At 41.8% G+C, this 17853-nt stretch overlaps 1 protein-coding gene across 1 annotated transcript in view; it reads left to right on the top strand.

The window, feature by feature from the left end:
• The first annotated feature begins 13264 nt into the window (after positions 1 to 13264).
• Positions 13265 to 17853, top strand: part of LOC128692091 (dnaJ homolog subfamily A member 2) — a 55634-nt gene continuing 51045 nt past the window's right edge. Inside the window, exons 1-2 of the mRNA XM_070085161.1 lie at positions 13265 to 13613; positions 17111 to 17257. Of these exons, the coding sequence (XP_069941262.1) occupies positions 13545 to 13613; positions 17111 to 17257 (216 nt within the window). The 5' untranslated portion in view covers positions 13265 to 13544. The remainder of the gene's footprint in view (positions 13614 to 17110; positions 17258 to 17853) is intronic.

Consider the following 17853-nt stretch of genomic DNA (forward strand, 5'->3'; position numbering starts at 1 on the left):
AAAAGCAAAACCTGTATCTGAGCAGTGGACATGAACATGAAGGAAAGGAAGCAAGGAATTGGATTCCCATTCAGCTTTAAACCTAATGGAAGGAGCAAGACAGAGGCATCGAGAAATGGTTGGAAGAGACTCAAGTCATGAGGCCAAAGAGCAAAGATGTCATCTACGTAGCGGAGCCCGAGAGAAGGGCACACACCAATAGTAGGAAAAATAGTCTTGAAGTAGCAAGTAGTACAGGGGATAGAGAGGAGAGCCCATAGCAACACCGACGGTTTGAGAATATTTACCTTGGAGGGAAAAGGAATTTTGAGTCCACACAAAGGCAAATAAGATTAAGAGATCAATTGGGATAGGGAGATGAAGAATCCCTTCATTGCTCTTCTCCCTGAGTAAATTTAAATCATCAAGCGGGACATTTGTGAAGAGGGCCTCTTCAAGGGGGGGGGGGGCTCCTTGGCATGGTGAAGAGGCTCTTGGTCTGAGGAATTAGAACTGTCGGTCTCCTTCCTCAGACCAAACCTAATTACCCCCCAATCCCCCCTTCCCTATCCCATCCTCCCCTTTTTCCTTTCCTACTCCTCCTCTCCACCCCTCCCTTTTGCCCTTCCTTTTTTGGCCTTTGGGATTTTTCTTACAGGCACACTAGTTCCTAGGTAGGGGAAAGGGTACCGGGGTCCATCCCATTCCGTTGAGGTTCTTGGTGGTGGCGTAGTTTGCCATGGAATCTGGATCGCCTGAGGATGTCCCGATCCCTCTCCGGTATCCCGGAGGGTGGCTTTGGGTGTCTTTCGGGCGATGGGTGTATCTCTGGAAGCCACCTTTCGGATTCCGGGGGTGGTGGCTGGAGGTATGCTTTGCGGCAGATATCCGACCACCCTCTCTTTTGTCCACCGAGGTAGCTCGGCAGATGTGAGGTTGCTATCCCCAATTGCTGGTTTACTGGCATGAAGGGTAGGGTATGGGACGGGTTCCATGCTGCATCTGCCATTGTGCTGCAAGATGCCATTGTGTTGCAGTGTCTGACAGAGTGAATATCAAAATGGTATACAATACCGACAGGTTGGTAGAATGGAAGAACACTGCAGAAGGCCTACTGGCCCATACAAGGCAGGTCCTTGTCTTAAGTAAGACACATGAGCAACAGTTAGGCAGCTTTATTTCGAAACGTTTCGCCTAACTGCCAACCTGTCGGTATTATATACCATTTTGTTATTCACTCTGTCAGACACTGCAACACATAGGCATCTTGATACAGAAGAGAAGACACCTTGGACAACTTTTTCAAGTGAGAATCATTTGATCTGAGAGGGACGTGACCTCTCAGTGACTACATTCTCTCTTCTACCAGCCTGCACCTCTCCTTCCGACAGTATAAGTCTCGCTTATTTCTTCAGATTGTTTCAGACTATGGAAAAGAACTCTACTCCAGGCTGAGAGACTGACACCCTCAAATCTACGACTTAAAGAGTGGACTGATTACATCGTCTTCACATCTCTACTGCTCCTGCCTATTTTCTGTACTCGACTGAAGAAGCCTACTGTGTAGGCAAAACCAGGATGCCCTCGAATCTGAACCAGGATGCCCTCGAATCTGAACCAGGATGCCCTCGAATCTGAACCAGGATGCCCTCGAATCTGAACCAGGATGCCCTCGAATCTGAACCAGGATGCCCTCGAATCTGAACCAGGATGCCTTCTCTTGAGCAACTTTACCAGCAGCTGAAAGAAGAGCTTAGAGTTGCTAAGCAGGAGACACGGCAATTAACGGAGGAGAACAAGAGGATTCGTAGTAATCCTCCTGTTGTGAGTCCCCAGGTTAAGAGGGGAGCTTGATCAGTGGCTGGGCAACATGGAACCAAGCTGAGGATCAAGAAGACTGTTGGAGATGCAGAAACAACAAGAAATCAGAAGACTACTGTGGAAACTTCCAACCCATTTTCGGTGCTACCTGACGAATGTGGGTTCTACTGGGAATGCTACAACGAGCACCAGGGAATCATTGGCAGACGTGAGTGAGACATCCCTAGAAACCCCAACGAAGACCATTGAGAACGTCTTGGTGAATTCCACAAATGAAGGTGTAGTGCTACCTAACGAATGTGAGTCGACTACTGGGAACATCACGACGGACGTTGCCAAGGAAGGTAAAAACATTGTTGTTGTTGGGGATAGCCAGATTAGGTACATGGATAGGGCATTCTGCTTGAAGAATAGGAGTAGGAGGCAGACAGTGTTTTCCTGGGGCTGGGATGAAGGATACTGTTAGCTGTCTGGATGACATTATGAGAGGTAATGGGAGCAATCCTATTATCTGTCTCAGTGCTGGAGGCAACGATGTTGGCAGACGTAGGAGTGAGGACCTGATTAGCAGGTATAGGTCAGCAATAGAGATAATTAGGAGGAAGGGTGGGAACCCTGTCATATGTGGTATTTTGCCAAGGAGAGGAGTTGGAAATGAATGGTTGTCCAGGGCAATTGGTGTCAACTGCTGGCTGGACAAATACTGTAAGGAAAATGCAGTAGCATTCATTGACAACTGGGACCTCTTCTATGGCAGAAATGACATATATGCCAGGGATGGGGTTCACTTATCTAGGTCTGGGGTGGGAGCACTGGCCAATGCAGTGGAGGGAGCTGTTAGGACTTTAAACTAGGAATAGAGAGTGGTATGGGTTTTGGTGGGAAAACAGTGAAGTCACAGTGTAGTAATATGAGTACTAGGATAACTAGTAATAGGCAAAATGAGGTGGATATTGGAAAGCCAGCGGCACTAGGTGACAAGGACAGTAATAGGTTTAGTGGGATAACAGAAAGGAGCAGGAAGTGGAAAGAGAAGGGAGGGTCCTTAAATATTATTATTATTATAATAAAAAAGAAGGTTCTTAAATATATATTACACAAATAGCCGTAGTGCTAGGAATAAGATGGATGAGTCGAGGCTAGTTGCTAGTGCAGGTAACATTGATGTATTTGCCTTAACTGAGATGTGGTTCAATACGAAAAATAGGGACATGCCTGCTGAATGTTACATACAGGGTTTTAAATTGTTCCAAGTAGACAGAAGTATCGGGAAGAGGGGTGGGGTGGCACCGTATGTCCGAGATCGCTTGAACTGTTGCATAAAAACGGGTATTAAGTCTGAAGTAACACATACAGAGTCTGTTTGGGTAGAATTTTCAGAGGGACATGAAAAATTTATTTTACGTGTGATATACCGTACCCCAAACTTAGATAGGGACCAAGGGAGACTACTATGGGAGGAAATTGTTAAGGCCACAAGGCACGATAATGTAGTAATTCTAGGAGATTTTAACTTTAGTCATATTGGTTGGAATTTCTTGACTGGAAATTTAGAATAAAACAACTTCTTAGAAGTAGTTCAGGATTGTTTTTTGAAGCAGTTTGTGACAGAGCCTACAAGGGGAAATAACCTGCTTGACTTGGTTTTGGCAAACAAGGAAACGCTTGGAAATATAAACACATATGCAGTATAATGTGATCCTTTATTGACAACGTTTCGCCCACATAGTGGGCTTTTTCAAGTCACAAACAGATCTACCTGGGGTGTATGTATAATGTTTGCCAAGACCAGGGTCTTGCCACGGGTCTTAATCTTGAGATGACCCGTCTCTGGCTCCTGAAGGAGAACTGATTCTTCACTGTTGCAGCATATGCTGCTCAAGCACTGTTCCGGACAGTTCAGCTAGTGTGCCTCATAAGCGACTGAGGTTATTCCATCTCAGCTGTTTCCTGAGCTGGGGACTGGGCTCTGTCCGCTCTGATAATCTGCAGATTCATGGCATCCACTGTTTCCTGCTCTGTCAGTAAGCACACCCCTCAGGAGTGTGCTGACCATCTGCTGGAACATGCTCTGTTGTTCCGTGGAGGTGATTGTGTTGCAGATAATATCCGTGAATACCTTGATGAGTGTTAAGAGATCCTCTCTGTTGAGGGCCTGCGTTGTCGGTGGGTTCGAAGCAGTGGATATTATCTGAGCTGTTGTAATCTGTGGGGACTGCTGAGGGTTGTATTTCTTCACTGTGCACACTGTGGCCTGTTGCTGTATGCCAAGTTGTGTACCCAGCATCTGCTGGTGAGGTACAGCCACAGCCTGCATAGTGGCTGTGCCTGGCAAGGAGGCCGGTGGGGGCTCATGTAGTCTGCTGATTGCGTTGCCCAGATGTTTCCTGTTGGCGCCGCTTGTTCCTCATGTTTTTGTTTCTTCGTTGCAGTAGTGGGGGAGGATGCTCCTGTTCATGATGCCTGGTTGAGTCTTCAAGGGTCAGAAATTCCTGGGCATTGAGTTGGGTTGCCTGATGAGAGTTCTGCAGTATGGCAGGATTCTCTGCACCCATCGTCTGCTGAGGGTGATGCTCTGCCATAGCCTGCTGTCTCGTCGTTGGTGTCTTCCAGGCCTCACGAATTCTAGTGAGCCTCTCAGGGCATCGAGGGTTCCAGGCATGGTGTTTCTGTCTGCAATTCGGGCATTGTGGAGTGGGTGGCTATGCATTCTTCAGCTTGGTGATGCATTCCTCGGTAGGGTGGGGCTGGCTGCAGACACCGCAGATTACTCTGTTCGGACAGAGTGCACCCAGGTGTCCGTAATGCTGGCACTTGAAACAGCGAACTGGTTCTGCCGTGAAGGTCCTGACATCGTACCTGCCCCAAGAACCGAGGTCCAGCTGGGATGGCAGCGGTCCTACATGCTGAATGAGGACCTGCCGGGTTGGTGCGTTGCCTGCCGATTTTGCCTTGAGACGCTGAGCTGACACGACACTGGGGTGAGCTGCTACTGCCTCGATGGGCATCATCAGCAGGTGTTGCATCACTACACCCTTGGTGACCTGCCGAGAATCCAGTTCCTCCAGGGTGAAGGAGTGGTCTGTCTCCATGACTTTCTTCAAGGTGATATGCATTTCCTTGTTGATAGGAGTCAGTATTGGTTCTCCCCTTAGGTTGAACCATATCTTGAACCTCAGTTTGTGCCGTGTTTCCAGGTGTGTAACCACGCCATAGTGGGTTTTGTGTTCCCCATAAGCCTTTACCTTGAATCTGGAAGGTGATTTGAGCTGGTTTACCTGCTCCTTGGAGGGACGGCGTGTCTTACTGTTCACATTGATCCATCCTTCCGTATTCTCTGGCTGCATGGTTAGGCTTGTCAGAACTGGAGACTTTTCCTCTGATGACACGGAGTGGTCTCGCAACTTCTTCGCTAGGATTGCGCCCCACATTTCTAAATCAGAGTCATCCATTTCTAAATCCGAGTCATCCGTCGTGTCCCTGGAACATCATGATCTCATCCTTTTGGCAGAAGTCATGTGTCTGTCCACGTGGTGCTGGACTGTGATGCTGAGGTGGAAGTGGAAGGTACGCTGGGGTGGAAGGTACGCGAGTATTTATAGTCAGGTTCAGAATGCTGGGTCAGGTGGAGAATACTGCATCTGATGATGTACCGAGTGGGGTTATAGAGTCTAAAATCTTGGGTAGCTTGGAAGGGAGATTGGATAAGTTTGTGAGCAGACCTTCTGCAGGGTTCTTTCATTCCTATGCTCTTATGTGGGATAGCGATGAAGAAGTTTCTTCGCAAGTGGTTCCGCTATGTTATAGAAGCCACTATTCTGGTTGAAGTTGTTGGATATAGAAATAAGTGATGATTCCAGGATTCTTCGGTATTGAGTGTTGTCTTCTGTGGTGATAAGTCTTGAGTTTCTGTAGTTTATCAAGTGGTTGTGTGAATTACGGTGTTGTACACAAGCATTCCTTGTATCGTCAGACCTGCTTGCGCATTGGTGTTCTAAAATATGTGTTTAGAGGTCCCTTGATGTTTTGCCCACGTATAATTTGTTGCAGTCATTACAAGGGATTATGTATACCCCTGCAGAGGGTGGAAGCTTGTCCTGTCTATCACTGGTAATGTCCTTGATGGTAGTGGTTGTGGAAGTAGATACTTGGAATGAGGTACTGGAAAAGATGTTGGAAACGTGTTTGGCAATGGAGTTGGTGGGGAGGACTATGTATCTCTTCTCGGCAGTGTCTTCTCTGGGTGTGTTGAAGATGTTTAATGCCCGTCGTCTGCAGTTTCTGATGAAGTGACGAGGATAGTGGAGTTTAGAAAATACTTGTTCAATTATAGTGCATTCTTCCTCAAGAAACTCATTGCTGCATATTCTGAGTGCACGCAGGAAGAAGCCTATAATTACACCACGTTTAGTTTTGGTGTCGTGGTGAGAGTAGAAGTGGAGAAGATCGTTTTGGTTGGTGGGTTTTCGATAGACTTTAAAACGAAGTTCGTGGTCAGCTTTGCAGAGAAGAACATCAAGGAAAGGAAAAGTGTTGTCGACTTCTTCAAGTGTGAACTGGATTGAAGGCTCGACCTGGTTGAGCTTGTCTTGGAGAGCTTGAACGTTGAAGCATCTAGGAGTTATGAGGAGAATGTCGTCAACATAACGGAGCCAGGTGACAGACGAAGGAATAATGGTGGAGAAACGTTCGGCTTCTAGATGTTCCATGTATAGGTTCGCCAGGACCGCACTGAGTGGCGAACCCATGGGTAGTCCAAAAGTCTGCTGAAAGAGGCGATTTTCGAAAGAGAAACACGTAAAGCCAACACATATTTCAACAAGGTCGATGAAATCGCTGGCTGGAATAGGAAGATCAAGTGAATCGTCAATTTTCCTGCACAAGAGCCATCGATCTCTTGCGCAGGAAGATGAATTCCACATCTGAATGTCCTCTCCCCTACCCTCTACATTTTATACACCAACGACATAAGAACATAAGAACATAAGAACATAAGAAAGGAGGAACACTGCAGCAGGCCTGTTGGCCCATACTAGGCAGATCCTTTACAATTCATCCCACTAACAAACATTTGACCAACCCAATTTTCAATGCCACCCAAGAAACAGGCTCCGATGTGCAAGTCCCTTTCAAATCCAACCCCTCCCACTTATGTACTTATCCAACCTAAATTTGAAACTACCCAAAGTCCTAGCCTCAATAACCCAACTAGGTAGACTGTTCCACTCATCAACTACCCTATTTCCAAACCAATACTTTCCTATGTCCTTTCTAAATCTAAACTTATCTAATTTAAATCCATTACTGCGGGTTCTCTCTTGGAGAGATATCCTCAAGACCTTGTTAATATCCCCTTTATTAATACCTATCTTTCACTTATACACTTCGATCAGGTCTCCCCTCATTCTTCGTCTAACAAGTGAATGTAACTTAAGAGTCTTCAATCTTTCTTCATAAGGAAGATTTCTAATGCTATGTATTAATTTAGTCATCCTACGCTGAATGTTTTCTAACGAATTTATGTCCATTCTGTAATATGGAGACCAGAATTGAGCTGCATAATCTAGGTGAGGCATTACTAATGATGTATAAAGCTGCAGTATGACCTCTGGACTTCTGTTGCTTACACTTCTTGATATAAATCCCAGTAATCTATTTGCCTTATTACGTACACTTAGGCATTGCTGTCTTGGTTTAGGGTTGCTGCTTACCATAACCCCCAAGTCCTTTTCGCAATCTGTATGGCTAAGTTCTACATTATTTAACTTATAAGTGCTAGGGTTATGGACACTCCCGAGCTTCAGAACCTTACATTTATCTACATTGAACTGCATCTGCCACTTTTCTGACCAAGAGTAGAGTTTGTCTAAATCCTCCTGAAGTTCTCTAACATCTACGTTTGAATCAATTATCCTACCTATCTTCGTGTCATCGGCGAATTTGCTCATATCACTAGTAATTCCTTCATCAAGATCATTGATATATATTTTAAACAACAACGGGCCCAAGACTGATCCCTGTGGAACGCCACTTGTTACTGATCCCCACTCGGATTTAACCCCATTTATGGACACTCTCTGCTTCCTGTCTGTGAGCCATGATTCGATCCACGAGAGCACCCTTCCCCCAATGCCATGAGCTGCTACTTTCTTCAACAGTCTTTGGTGCGGAACTCTATCAAATGCCTTACTAAAATCTAAGTAAACAATATCAAATTCTTTATCGTGGTCAACAGCCTCAAAAGCTTTACTGAAGAAAGTTAATAAATTAGTTAGACAAGACCGGCCTCTTGTGAATCCATGCTGAGTATCATTAATCAAGCTATGCTTATCGAGATGGCTTCTTATAATCTCGGCTATAATTGACTCTAGTAATTTGCCTACAATTGAGGTCAGGCTTATTGGGCGGTAATTTGACGGTAACGACTTGTCCCCTGTTTTAAAAATAGGAATTACATTAGCCATCTTCCACATATCAGACACTACACCTGTTTGAAGAGATAAATTAAAAATATTAGTTAATGGTTCACAGACTTCCATTTTGCATTCCTTTAGAACCCTTGAAAAAACCTCATCAGGACCCGGTGACTTATTTTGCTTCAGTCGGTCTATCTGCTTCACAACCATTTCACTAGTGACTGTGATGTTACATAATTTATCTTCTTCTGGCCCACTATAAAAATTAATTACCGGAATATTATTAGTGTCTTCCTGTGTAAAAACCGAGAGAAAATAATTATTTAAAATCGAGCACATTTCATTCTCTTTGTCAGTAAGATGCCCATAGTTATTTTTAAGGGGACCTATCTTATCTCTGACTTTTGTTCTATATACCTGGAAAAAACTTTTTGGGTTAGTTTTAGAATCCCTAGCAACTTTAATTTCATAGTCCCTTTTAGCTTTTCTTATCCCCTTTTTAATGTCCCTCTTAATGTCAATATACTGATTCATAAGATGACCCTTGCCTCTTTTGATACGCCTATAAATTCCTTTCTTATGCCCTAGTAGATATTTCAGCCTATTATTCATCCATTTTGGGTCATTTCTATTTGATCTAATTTCTTTATAAGGGATAAACGTTCTTTGAGCAGCATGTATTGTGTTCAGAAAACTGTCATACTGATAGCTCTCTTCGTTACCCCAGTCAACAGATGATAAGTGTTCTCTAAGCCTATCGTAATCTGCTAAGCGAAAATCTGGGACTGTTACTGAGTTATCCCTACTATCATACTTCCATTCAATTCTAAATGTAATTGATTTGTGGTCGCTAGCACCCAGTTCCTCTGAAACTTCTAAATTATTAACAAGGGATTCATTGTTTGCCAGAACTAAGTCAAGCAGGTTATTACCCCTTGTAGGTTGTGTCACAAACTGCTTCAAAAAACAATCCTGAACTACTTCTAAGAAGTCGTATGATTCTAAATTCCCAGTCAAGAAATTCCAATCAATATGACTAAAGTTAAAGTCTCCTAGAATTACTACATTATCGTGCCTTGTGGCCCTAACAATTTCCTCCCATAGTAGTCTACCCTGGTCCCTATCTAAATTTGGGGGATGGTATATCACACCTAAAATTAACTTTTCATGCCCCTCTGAAAATTCTATCCAAACAGACTCTGTATGTGTTACTTCAGACTTAATACCCGTTTTTATGCAACAGTTCAAGCGATCTCGGACATACAGTGCCACCCCACCCCCCTTCCCGATACTTCTATCTACTTGGAACAGTTTAAAACCCTGAATGTGACATTCCGCAGGCATGTCCCGACTTTTTGAATTAAACCACGTCTCAGTAATGGCAAATACATCTATGTTACCTGCACTAGCAACTAGTCTCAACTCGTCTATCTTATTCCTAGCACTGCGACTATTTGTGTAATAAATACTTAAAGACCCTCCTCTCTCTTTACCCTTCCTGCTCCTTTCTGTTATTCCACTAAACCTATTACTGTCCTTGTCAATTAGTGCCACTGGCTTTCCAATATCCACCTTATTTTGCCTATTACTAGTTCTCCTAGTACTCATATTACTACCCTGAGACTTCACAGTTTTCCTGCAAAAACCCATACCACTAACTATTCCTAGTTTAAAGACCTAACAGCTCCCTCCACTGCATTGGCCAGTGCTCCCACCCCACACCTAGATAAGTGAACCCCATCCTTGGCATACATGTCATTTCTGCCATAGAAGAGGTCCCAGTTGTCAATGAATGTTACCGCATTTTCCTTACAGTATTTGTCCAGCCAGCAATTGACACCAATTGCTCTGGACAACCATTCATTTCCAACTCCTCTCCTTGGCAAAATGCCACATATGACAGGTTTCCCACCCTTCCTCCTAATTATCTCTATTGCTGACCTATACCTGCTAATCAGGTCCTCACTCCTACGTCTGCCAACATCGTTGCCTCCAGCACTGAGACAGATAATAGGATTGCTCCCATTACCTCTCATGATGTCATCCAGACGGCTAACAATATCCTTCATCCCAGCCCCAGGAAAACACACTCTCTGCCTCCTACTCCTATCCTTCAAGCAGAATGCCCTATCCATGTACCTAATCTGGCTATCCCCAACAACAACAATGTTTTTACCTTCCTTGGCGTCGTCCGTCGTGATGCTCCGAGTAGTCGACTCACATTCGCCAGGTAGCATTACACATTCCAACACCTGTATACCACAACTCCATCACACTAGCCTATGCAGACGACATTACACAACTTATCACTCATGCCAATATAGATACATTCACACACAAAACACAAAATGAGGTAGACAGGATAGCCATCTGGGAACAAAAATGGAGGATCAAAACCAATGCAGTTAAATCCAGCATTACGTATTTTAACTACAGGAAACATGATCCTCCATTACCTGTCGAGCTCAGAACAGCTGACACCCGCACTTACATCCCCATCACACAATCTGTCACTGTCCTTGGCGTTAATCTTGACTACCTTCTTCGTTTACACGGACACATTCACTCAAGGCATGTAATAGCTAGTAAGGCCCTTGCGGGCCTCTACAAGCTGAAACACGCCTCTCAACGCACCAGACTACACCTCTACAAATCCCTAATACGTCCTCTGATAACTTACTCTCCTCTAGCCCTCTCTCTTGCAGCAAAAACAAACTTACTTAAACTGCAGCGTGTCCAGAACAAGGCGCTGCGCTGGGTGCTTGATGTCAGATGGGAGGACTTCGCCACAAGTGAGTCTCTCCATGCCCAATTAGACATCCCTGCGCTGAATCTGTACTGGAAGACGCTCAGTGACAGACAGATAGACAAACTTGAGACACGACATGACTACTGGACCACTCTCATTGACGAAGACATTCGCAGACCCACAAACCAACACAACCTTTTCTACTCCTTGCATGATCCTGCTCCTAACCCTATTTACAAATAACCTTGGATTCTATGACAGGTACCTTCTCTGACAGGTACCATTCTCTGATCCACGTTCGCCTTAGCTCAGTTCTACACTCCTCTCTAGCTCTAAACGTCGCCTGTCCCGTCCTCCCAGCTCACCCAACCGGAGTCCCAACAGAAGAGCCTGAATTTCTCTTCTCAATATCTGTCCCACGATCGCCTTCGCTGCTGGGTTAAGCCCTGGCTCTATTTCTACGACTAAGAAAATTCCTCTCCAGCACTATTCTTCGTCTGTCCCGTCTTCCCCGCTCATCCCATTTGGGATCTTACCTGAACTTTCGTTCGTTCGTGCTAAGAATAGCTAGCCAAGACAGGACTCGTAGCAGTGAGTACAAGTTGAAAAAAAATAGATATACAAAGGATATAGGAAAACACTGGTTTGATAAAAGAGTTGTAGATGAGTGGAACTCCCGAGTAACGCTATTGAAACTAAAACGTTGTATAGTTTTAAAAATAGGTTAGAACAATACATGAGTGTGAGATAGACTTGGCCAGCTTGGGTCGATGGGATTTCTGCAGTGCTCCTTCCTTTATCAATACAAATTCCAGGAATTTGTATTGATAAAGCCACTGGATGGCGAAACGTCTACAATAAAGATACTCAGATGCTGCACATGTGTCTTAACTTTACCTTTTATTGTACAGCAATAAAGAAATGGAACAGACTGCCCGCACATGTCAAAGCCAGTCACAGCATGAACCAGTTCAAGAAGAGTGCCAAAAGGTGCCCGATGAATGTAGCTACAGAAAAGGAGGGGAATGATTTTTTATTTTTTAGCTAACACACGTGTAATTTTACCTTATTTCTTAGGAATGACCCTCGTATTGTAGATAGTTTTAATGACCCTCGTGTAGTAGATAGTCTTTTTAGTATGATAATAAGATGTTATCTTCATTACAGAATAATAATATTATAACCTGTATATTATAATAATAAAATAAAAAGACCCCGATGGAAATAAGTCACTCTGTCTGACTTTTTTGGATTATCCCAGGTTCTCCACACATATGCTGCTATGTATGATAATCTATGTAACTGTATTTGCGTATACCTGAATAAACTTACCCTGTAAAATCAACATTGTAATCCTTGAACATCAAAATGGTATACAATACCGACAGGTTGTAATCCTTATAGAGAATAAACTTTGTCCGGGATTGAATCAAGGACGGTCAGTGTGAGGCGAGTGTGTTGCCTACCAGGCATCATTGGCTTTTGCCCCAGGATATGTCTGTAAAATCATATGCATTTGAAGTGAATAATTTTGTTTTATGTTAAGAAATTATTATGATTATCAGGCAGCGCTAAACCAGTTATTTTAAATACAAAGGCACATAATGGGTTCAAGGAGTGGCTGCCAAGTTTTGATAGCTAAGTTGCAGTGGTAATGAACTATTTACATGTTGAAATTTGGTTACGTAATCTTTTTGATAATAATAATAATAATAATAATAATAATAATAATAATAATAATAATAATAATAATAATAATCTGGTTACGTAACGAGTTATTTATGCAGACATGAATGCAACAACAAAAACATTAGTAAGTAAGTAAGTAAGTAAATTTATTCAGATATACACAAATACAGTTACATAGAATTATCATACATAGCAGCATATGTGTAGAGAACCTAGGATAACCCAAAAAAGTCAGACAGAGTGACTTATAGTGTAGTTTACGTGTGGTTCTAAAATATATATTACCTTATATCTAAGCAAGGTATGGTTGGGTTTTAACAAATTCAAGTCATTTTAGTTATTTACAATAAGCAAAGTCAGGGTATTTTCCGAAATGGCTGGCAATATGCTACTGTGTATGAATTGCTTTGATATTTCTTGAACATTGAGTGAATTGTCTTTGAATTCAACAATTTGATCAAATCGCAACGAATTCAGCACATAATGACGTCAAATATGGCAATAGTCCATTTGGCAAAGTTTACATTTATGTTTGCATCAGCTGGTTGTATAGTCTGCCAGATATACTTGTAAGCCAACCCAGTCAGGCGCCAGCAACGTCTCGGAGAGTCAGCTGTCTTGTTAGTTTTTTTTATGGCATTGTGAACCCTTTGAGGTTTGTTAAAGAGTATTAGGTGTTTAGTAAGGAGACTTGAAATGTTTTAATAGTTGGTAAAGGGTATTAGGACTGAGTAAGAACGGCAAAAAGCGATTTAGGAGAAGTAAAGGTGATTAGATTGTATGTGGTGAAGTTTGAAGGCGCTTAAGGAGGGTCGGAGATCAGGTGGAATATTCGAGCACAACAAGAGGTTCACTCGGCGTTTATTGCGTGGCCGCAGATCAGCATCGGAATGGCGGACAACAAACTTTATCAAGCTTTGGGCGTCTCTAGGACCGCATCTGACTCGGAAATTCGAAGAGTAAGTACATTAGCTGCTTCTTCAGGCGGCCATGTTAGTCTTTTACTGTTTTTAAATACTACTTCCGGGGAAATAAAGGGTTTTGTTTTCGCGGCTTCTGTATACGATTTTTCCCACATTGTGCTTCCTGGACGAAACTTTCAGTAGGGGTTTGAGACCTGTAATGTGGTAATTTAATGGTAGGCGTATAGTTTAATAGCGACTGTGGCGTTAAAAGGTGTAAAAAGGCTTTAGTGGAGTCTTCAGCCTTGAAGACTGAAACATGTTCAGGGTATTATGGTGATTTATTTTTCTTAGGGGAATATATTTAATTTTCGCAGAAAATGTTTGCTTGCGTTTTCATTTTCTTCGTAGGTATATAAATAATACTAATTTTTATTGGAGTAAATATTGGATTTATGGGCTCCAATGAGTATCACTAATTTATAATACTGTGTGTAAATATTGACTAGTTTGTTTAGTGGAGGTAGTTTTAATTTGTGCACATTAGGGAAAAAAAAATTCTCAGAATTTTGACTTGTGAATTAGAGAGCCAGGTCAGTATTTGTGAATTAGAGGACTTTCATTTCCTTGGGTTGAATCTGATTACCTCCCACTTCCCTAGGCATTGTTGTGGCCCTTATGGGTTTAGTGCTCCATTAATTATAATAATGTGTATTAGAAGGTATGGTTAGTATTTATTAGTTGCTTGGCAGAACTTGGTTGTATGACTCATTTAGGTTTAGTGCTTAATTTCATTTTGGCATAACCGCTATTTACTTTTTTATAATACACTCAATGTCTTCAAACCCAGGCCGTAATATTATATTAATTCCTTGCACACATTATTCAAGGATATATAGGCTAGACAAATAAGTTTGAGGGGAAGATTGTAGGTATCGTACACCAGACAAATCAATGATACCATCCAGACTCGGAATACCAGTAGTAGTAGGTTTTATGTACAAGAATGGTATACAATACCGACAAGATGAAATTGAGACACATGTGCAACATCTGGGTATCTTTATTGTAGACGTTTTGCCATCCAGTGGCTTTATTAATACAAATTCCAGGACATAACTTGAAGACAGGAGAACTATGTACAGAAGATGAGGTAATCAGTCCCTCAACCTAGCAGTAGGTGCGAAGAGCACCATAGTCGTGGAGATTCTGAAGCAGAAGCAAAGCGCCTGACGCTTATATAGTAACATCAAGTGGAAATGGGACGGGTAGCAGACAAGGGCATTGTCACTGGTAGGCGGGATTCCCCAGTGGAAGTAGGTCCTTCCCAAAGAGATGGGTTAGTTGTAGTAGTAGTTGTCGTAGTCATGAAGGTTATGTACATGTCCTCAGAATTAAGATTATGTCCTGGAATTTGTATTGATAAAGCCACTGGATGGCAAAACGTCTACAATAAAGATACCCAGATGTTGCACATGTGTCTCAATTTCATCAATAGCTTTTATAAAAAAAAAAGCTGCACTAATGTTTACTGTGTAAATTATGTTAAGTGCTTAAGTGTGACATACTTCATAACTTTTGTGAAAGTGTTTTCAACAGTATGGAATGATTCCACGATCATTTATGGGAATTTCACTGTTCATTAACTATTCATTAGGTAAGGTTATGTTTAGGTTTGTTTTTGTGATGTTAATTTAGGTTAGGTTCAGTTGAGTTTAATAGGATGGGTTCTAACCCACTACCCAGCTTAAACTAACACTAACATAATATAACCTATCCTAATTACTTGTATCAAATCTCTGAACCAGTGGGGCTTGAACCTGCATTGTGGTGTGTGTGTGTGTGTGTGTGTGTGTGTGTGTGGTTGTGTGTGTGTGGTTGTGTGTGTGTGGTTGTGTGTGTGTGGTTGTGTGTGTGTGGTTGTGTGTGTGTGGTTGTGTGTGTGTGTGGTTGTGTGTGTGTGTGGTTGTGTGTGTGTGTGGTTGTGTGTGTGTGTGGTTGTGTGTGTGTGTGGTTGTGTGTGTGTGTGGTTGTGTGTGTGTGTGGTTGTGTGTGTGTGTGGTTGTGTGTGTGTGGTTGTGTGTGTGTGGTTGTGTGTGTGTGGTTGTGTGTGTGTGGTTGTGTGTGTGTGGTTGTGTGTGTGTGGTTGTGTGTGTGTGGTTGTGTGTGTGTGGTTGTGTGTGTGTGGTTGTGTGTGTGTGGTTGTGTGTGTGTGGTTGTGTGTGTGTGTGGTTGTGTGTGTGTGGTTGTGTGTGTGTGGTTGTGTGTGTGTGGTTGTGTGTGTGTGTGTTGTGTGGGGCCCATGCTAACTTCCCTATTATGTACAGTAGACCCCCAGTTTTCGTAATTAATCTGTTCCAGAAGGTTGGCCGAAATCTGAAATGGATGAAAACCGAAGTAATATTTCCCATAAGAAATAATGTAAATCCAATTAATCTGTTTGACACCCAAAAATATCAACAAAAAATATATTTTATAGAGAATAGCTATAGTTTTACATACAGAAAACAGCGAGAAATAAATATAAATGATTAATTTTAATGATAAATGAACATTACATATCTTTATTGAAGACTCTTGTTGATGAGTAGTATTTATTTATGGTCCCAGGCGGATTACCTCCCAGGTGTGTACCTACCGGCTACATACACTGCGGCCTACAACCATATTATTACCATCGACATACCAAGTTCACTGAGTTTAATCATTTCTAACACCTACCTTTAGATGCCATCATAAACAAAAGAAGTAATGAATAATTTATGCCGAGAATTGTAAACGAAGCCTTGTGTATTTAGGGCGGTTACTTGGCCAATGCAGATTCATACACGTTTTTTCCGAAGCTGGACCAGAGAAAATGTAATGTTTACCCTCCACCGACCCCTCAATAGCATATAAACTGCATGTTTATATGCTGTGTAATGTGTTTCTTATATAATTTTGAAGAAAAATCATAGATGGATTAATGAAAATGTCTATATTAATGTAAAATAAGACATTATGCTCGAGTGATGATTATTACGTATTAGTATTATTGCTATGGCGTTAAGACTAGAGGGACACTTAGTGAATGAGTAACAAAGGCATGTTTAATTACTATGTAACGTGTTTCTTGTATAATTTTGAAGAAAATATCATGGACGAATTAATGAAAATATCTATATTAACCTAAAATAAGACATTTAATGTGCCGAAGAGCGAGTCATGAACGTATGAGCGGCTCAGGCAGATGCGTCTGGTACCAATGATTTCCGAGTGGAGGTACAAAACCTGGGGGGTAATTTCACTGAAAAGTGCTTGAAATCCATATTGTACGATTCCGCACCAACCAAAAACTGAGGGTCCATCGTTTAGACATATACCTAGTTGTTGCAGTTTTTCGATCCTGATGCCATGTTTATGTATGACATTGTAAATATAGAGAAAATAGCTTAATGCTTTTTTTTTTTTTTTTTTTTTTTTTTTTTTTTTTTTTTTTTTTTTTTTTTTTTTTTTTATTTAAATTGTATAATTTATATTGACTTGTAGCTTTTATACTTTTTATGTTACTTCAGAGTTACCGCAAACTTGCAAAGGAATATCACCCCGATAAAAACCCAGCAGCTGGTGACAAGTTTAAAGAGATCTCATTTGCCTACGAAGTACTTACAGATCCTCAGAAGCGTGAGATCTACGATCGGTATGGCATGAAAGGACTCCAGGTAAGTAAGAGACGTTTCAAACTCCTTAATGTTAATACTTTACCAAAAATTAGTCTCCCAGTTTGCCTTGAAGTGGTAAAGATGCATACTGTAGAGTCAGGAGATAAAGAAGACAGGCTGGAAAAGTTAATGGCTGGATTTGATGTTCATTACATGTAATTTGTTCTTGTTGGTAGGCCTTTAAGAGCAAAGGTACAGCTAAAAGGCTTTTGTGAAGGTTTTCTCAGCATGCAAAGAGAAGTAGGCAAGTACAAATAGGAAGTGTGTGCATCATGCTCAGCACATGAAGGATCAAGCCCTAACCACATCTTGTGCAGAATGACCCATATGAGTTTAGTGCTTAACATGAATTTATCTACATGCAAAGCACTGTAAATAATTTGGTCAAGAGATAGGCCAAGTTTCATGATTTACATAAAATTTAATGACCATTTCTGAAATTTTGGTAAAGTTTCTAAAATAATAGTTATAGCATTATATTACTCTAGCAGCTATTTGCCCAGTTCTGACTATATTGGTCATGTTATAGATGCAGTTGCTGGCTCTTGACACAATGGATATTTCTTCCCCAGTCCCTTATTTTATATTTAACCCCC

The sequence above is a fragment of the Cherax quadricarinatus genome, chromosome 15, assembly GCF_038502225.1.
Source record: "Cherax quadricarinatus isolate ZL_2023a chromosome 15, ASM3850222v1, whole genome shotgun sequence".
Lineage (NCBI taxonomy): Eukaryota > Metazoa > Arthropoda > Malacostraca > Decapoda > Parastacidae > Cherax > Cherax quadricarinatus.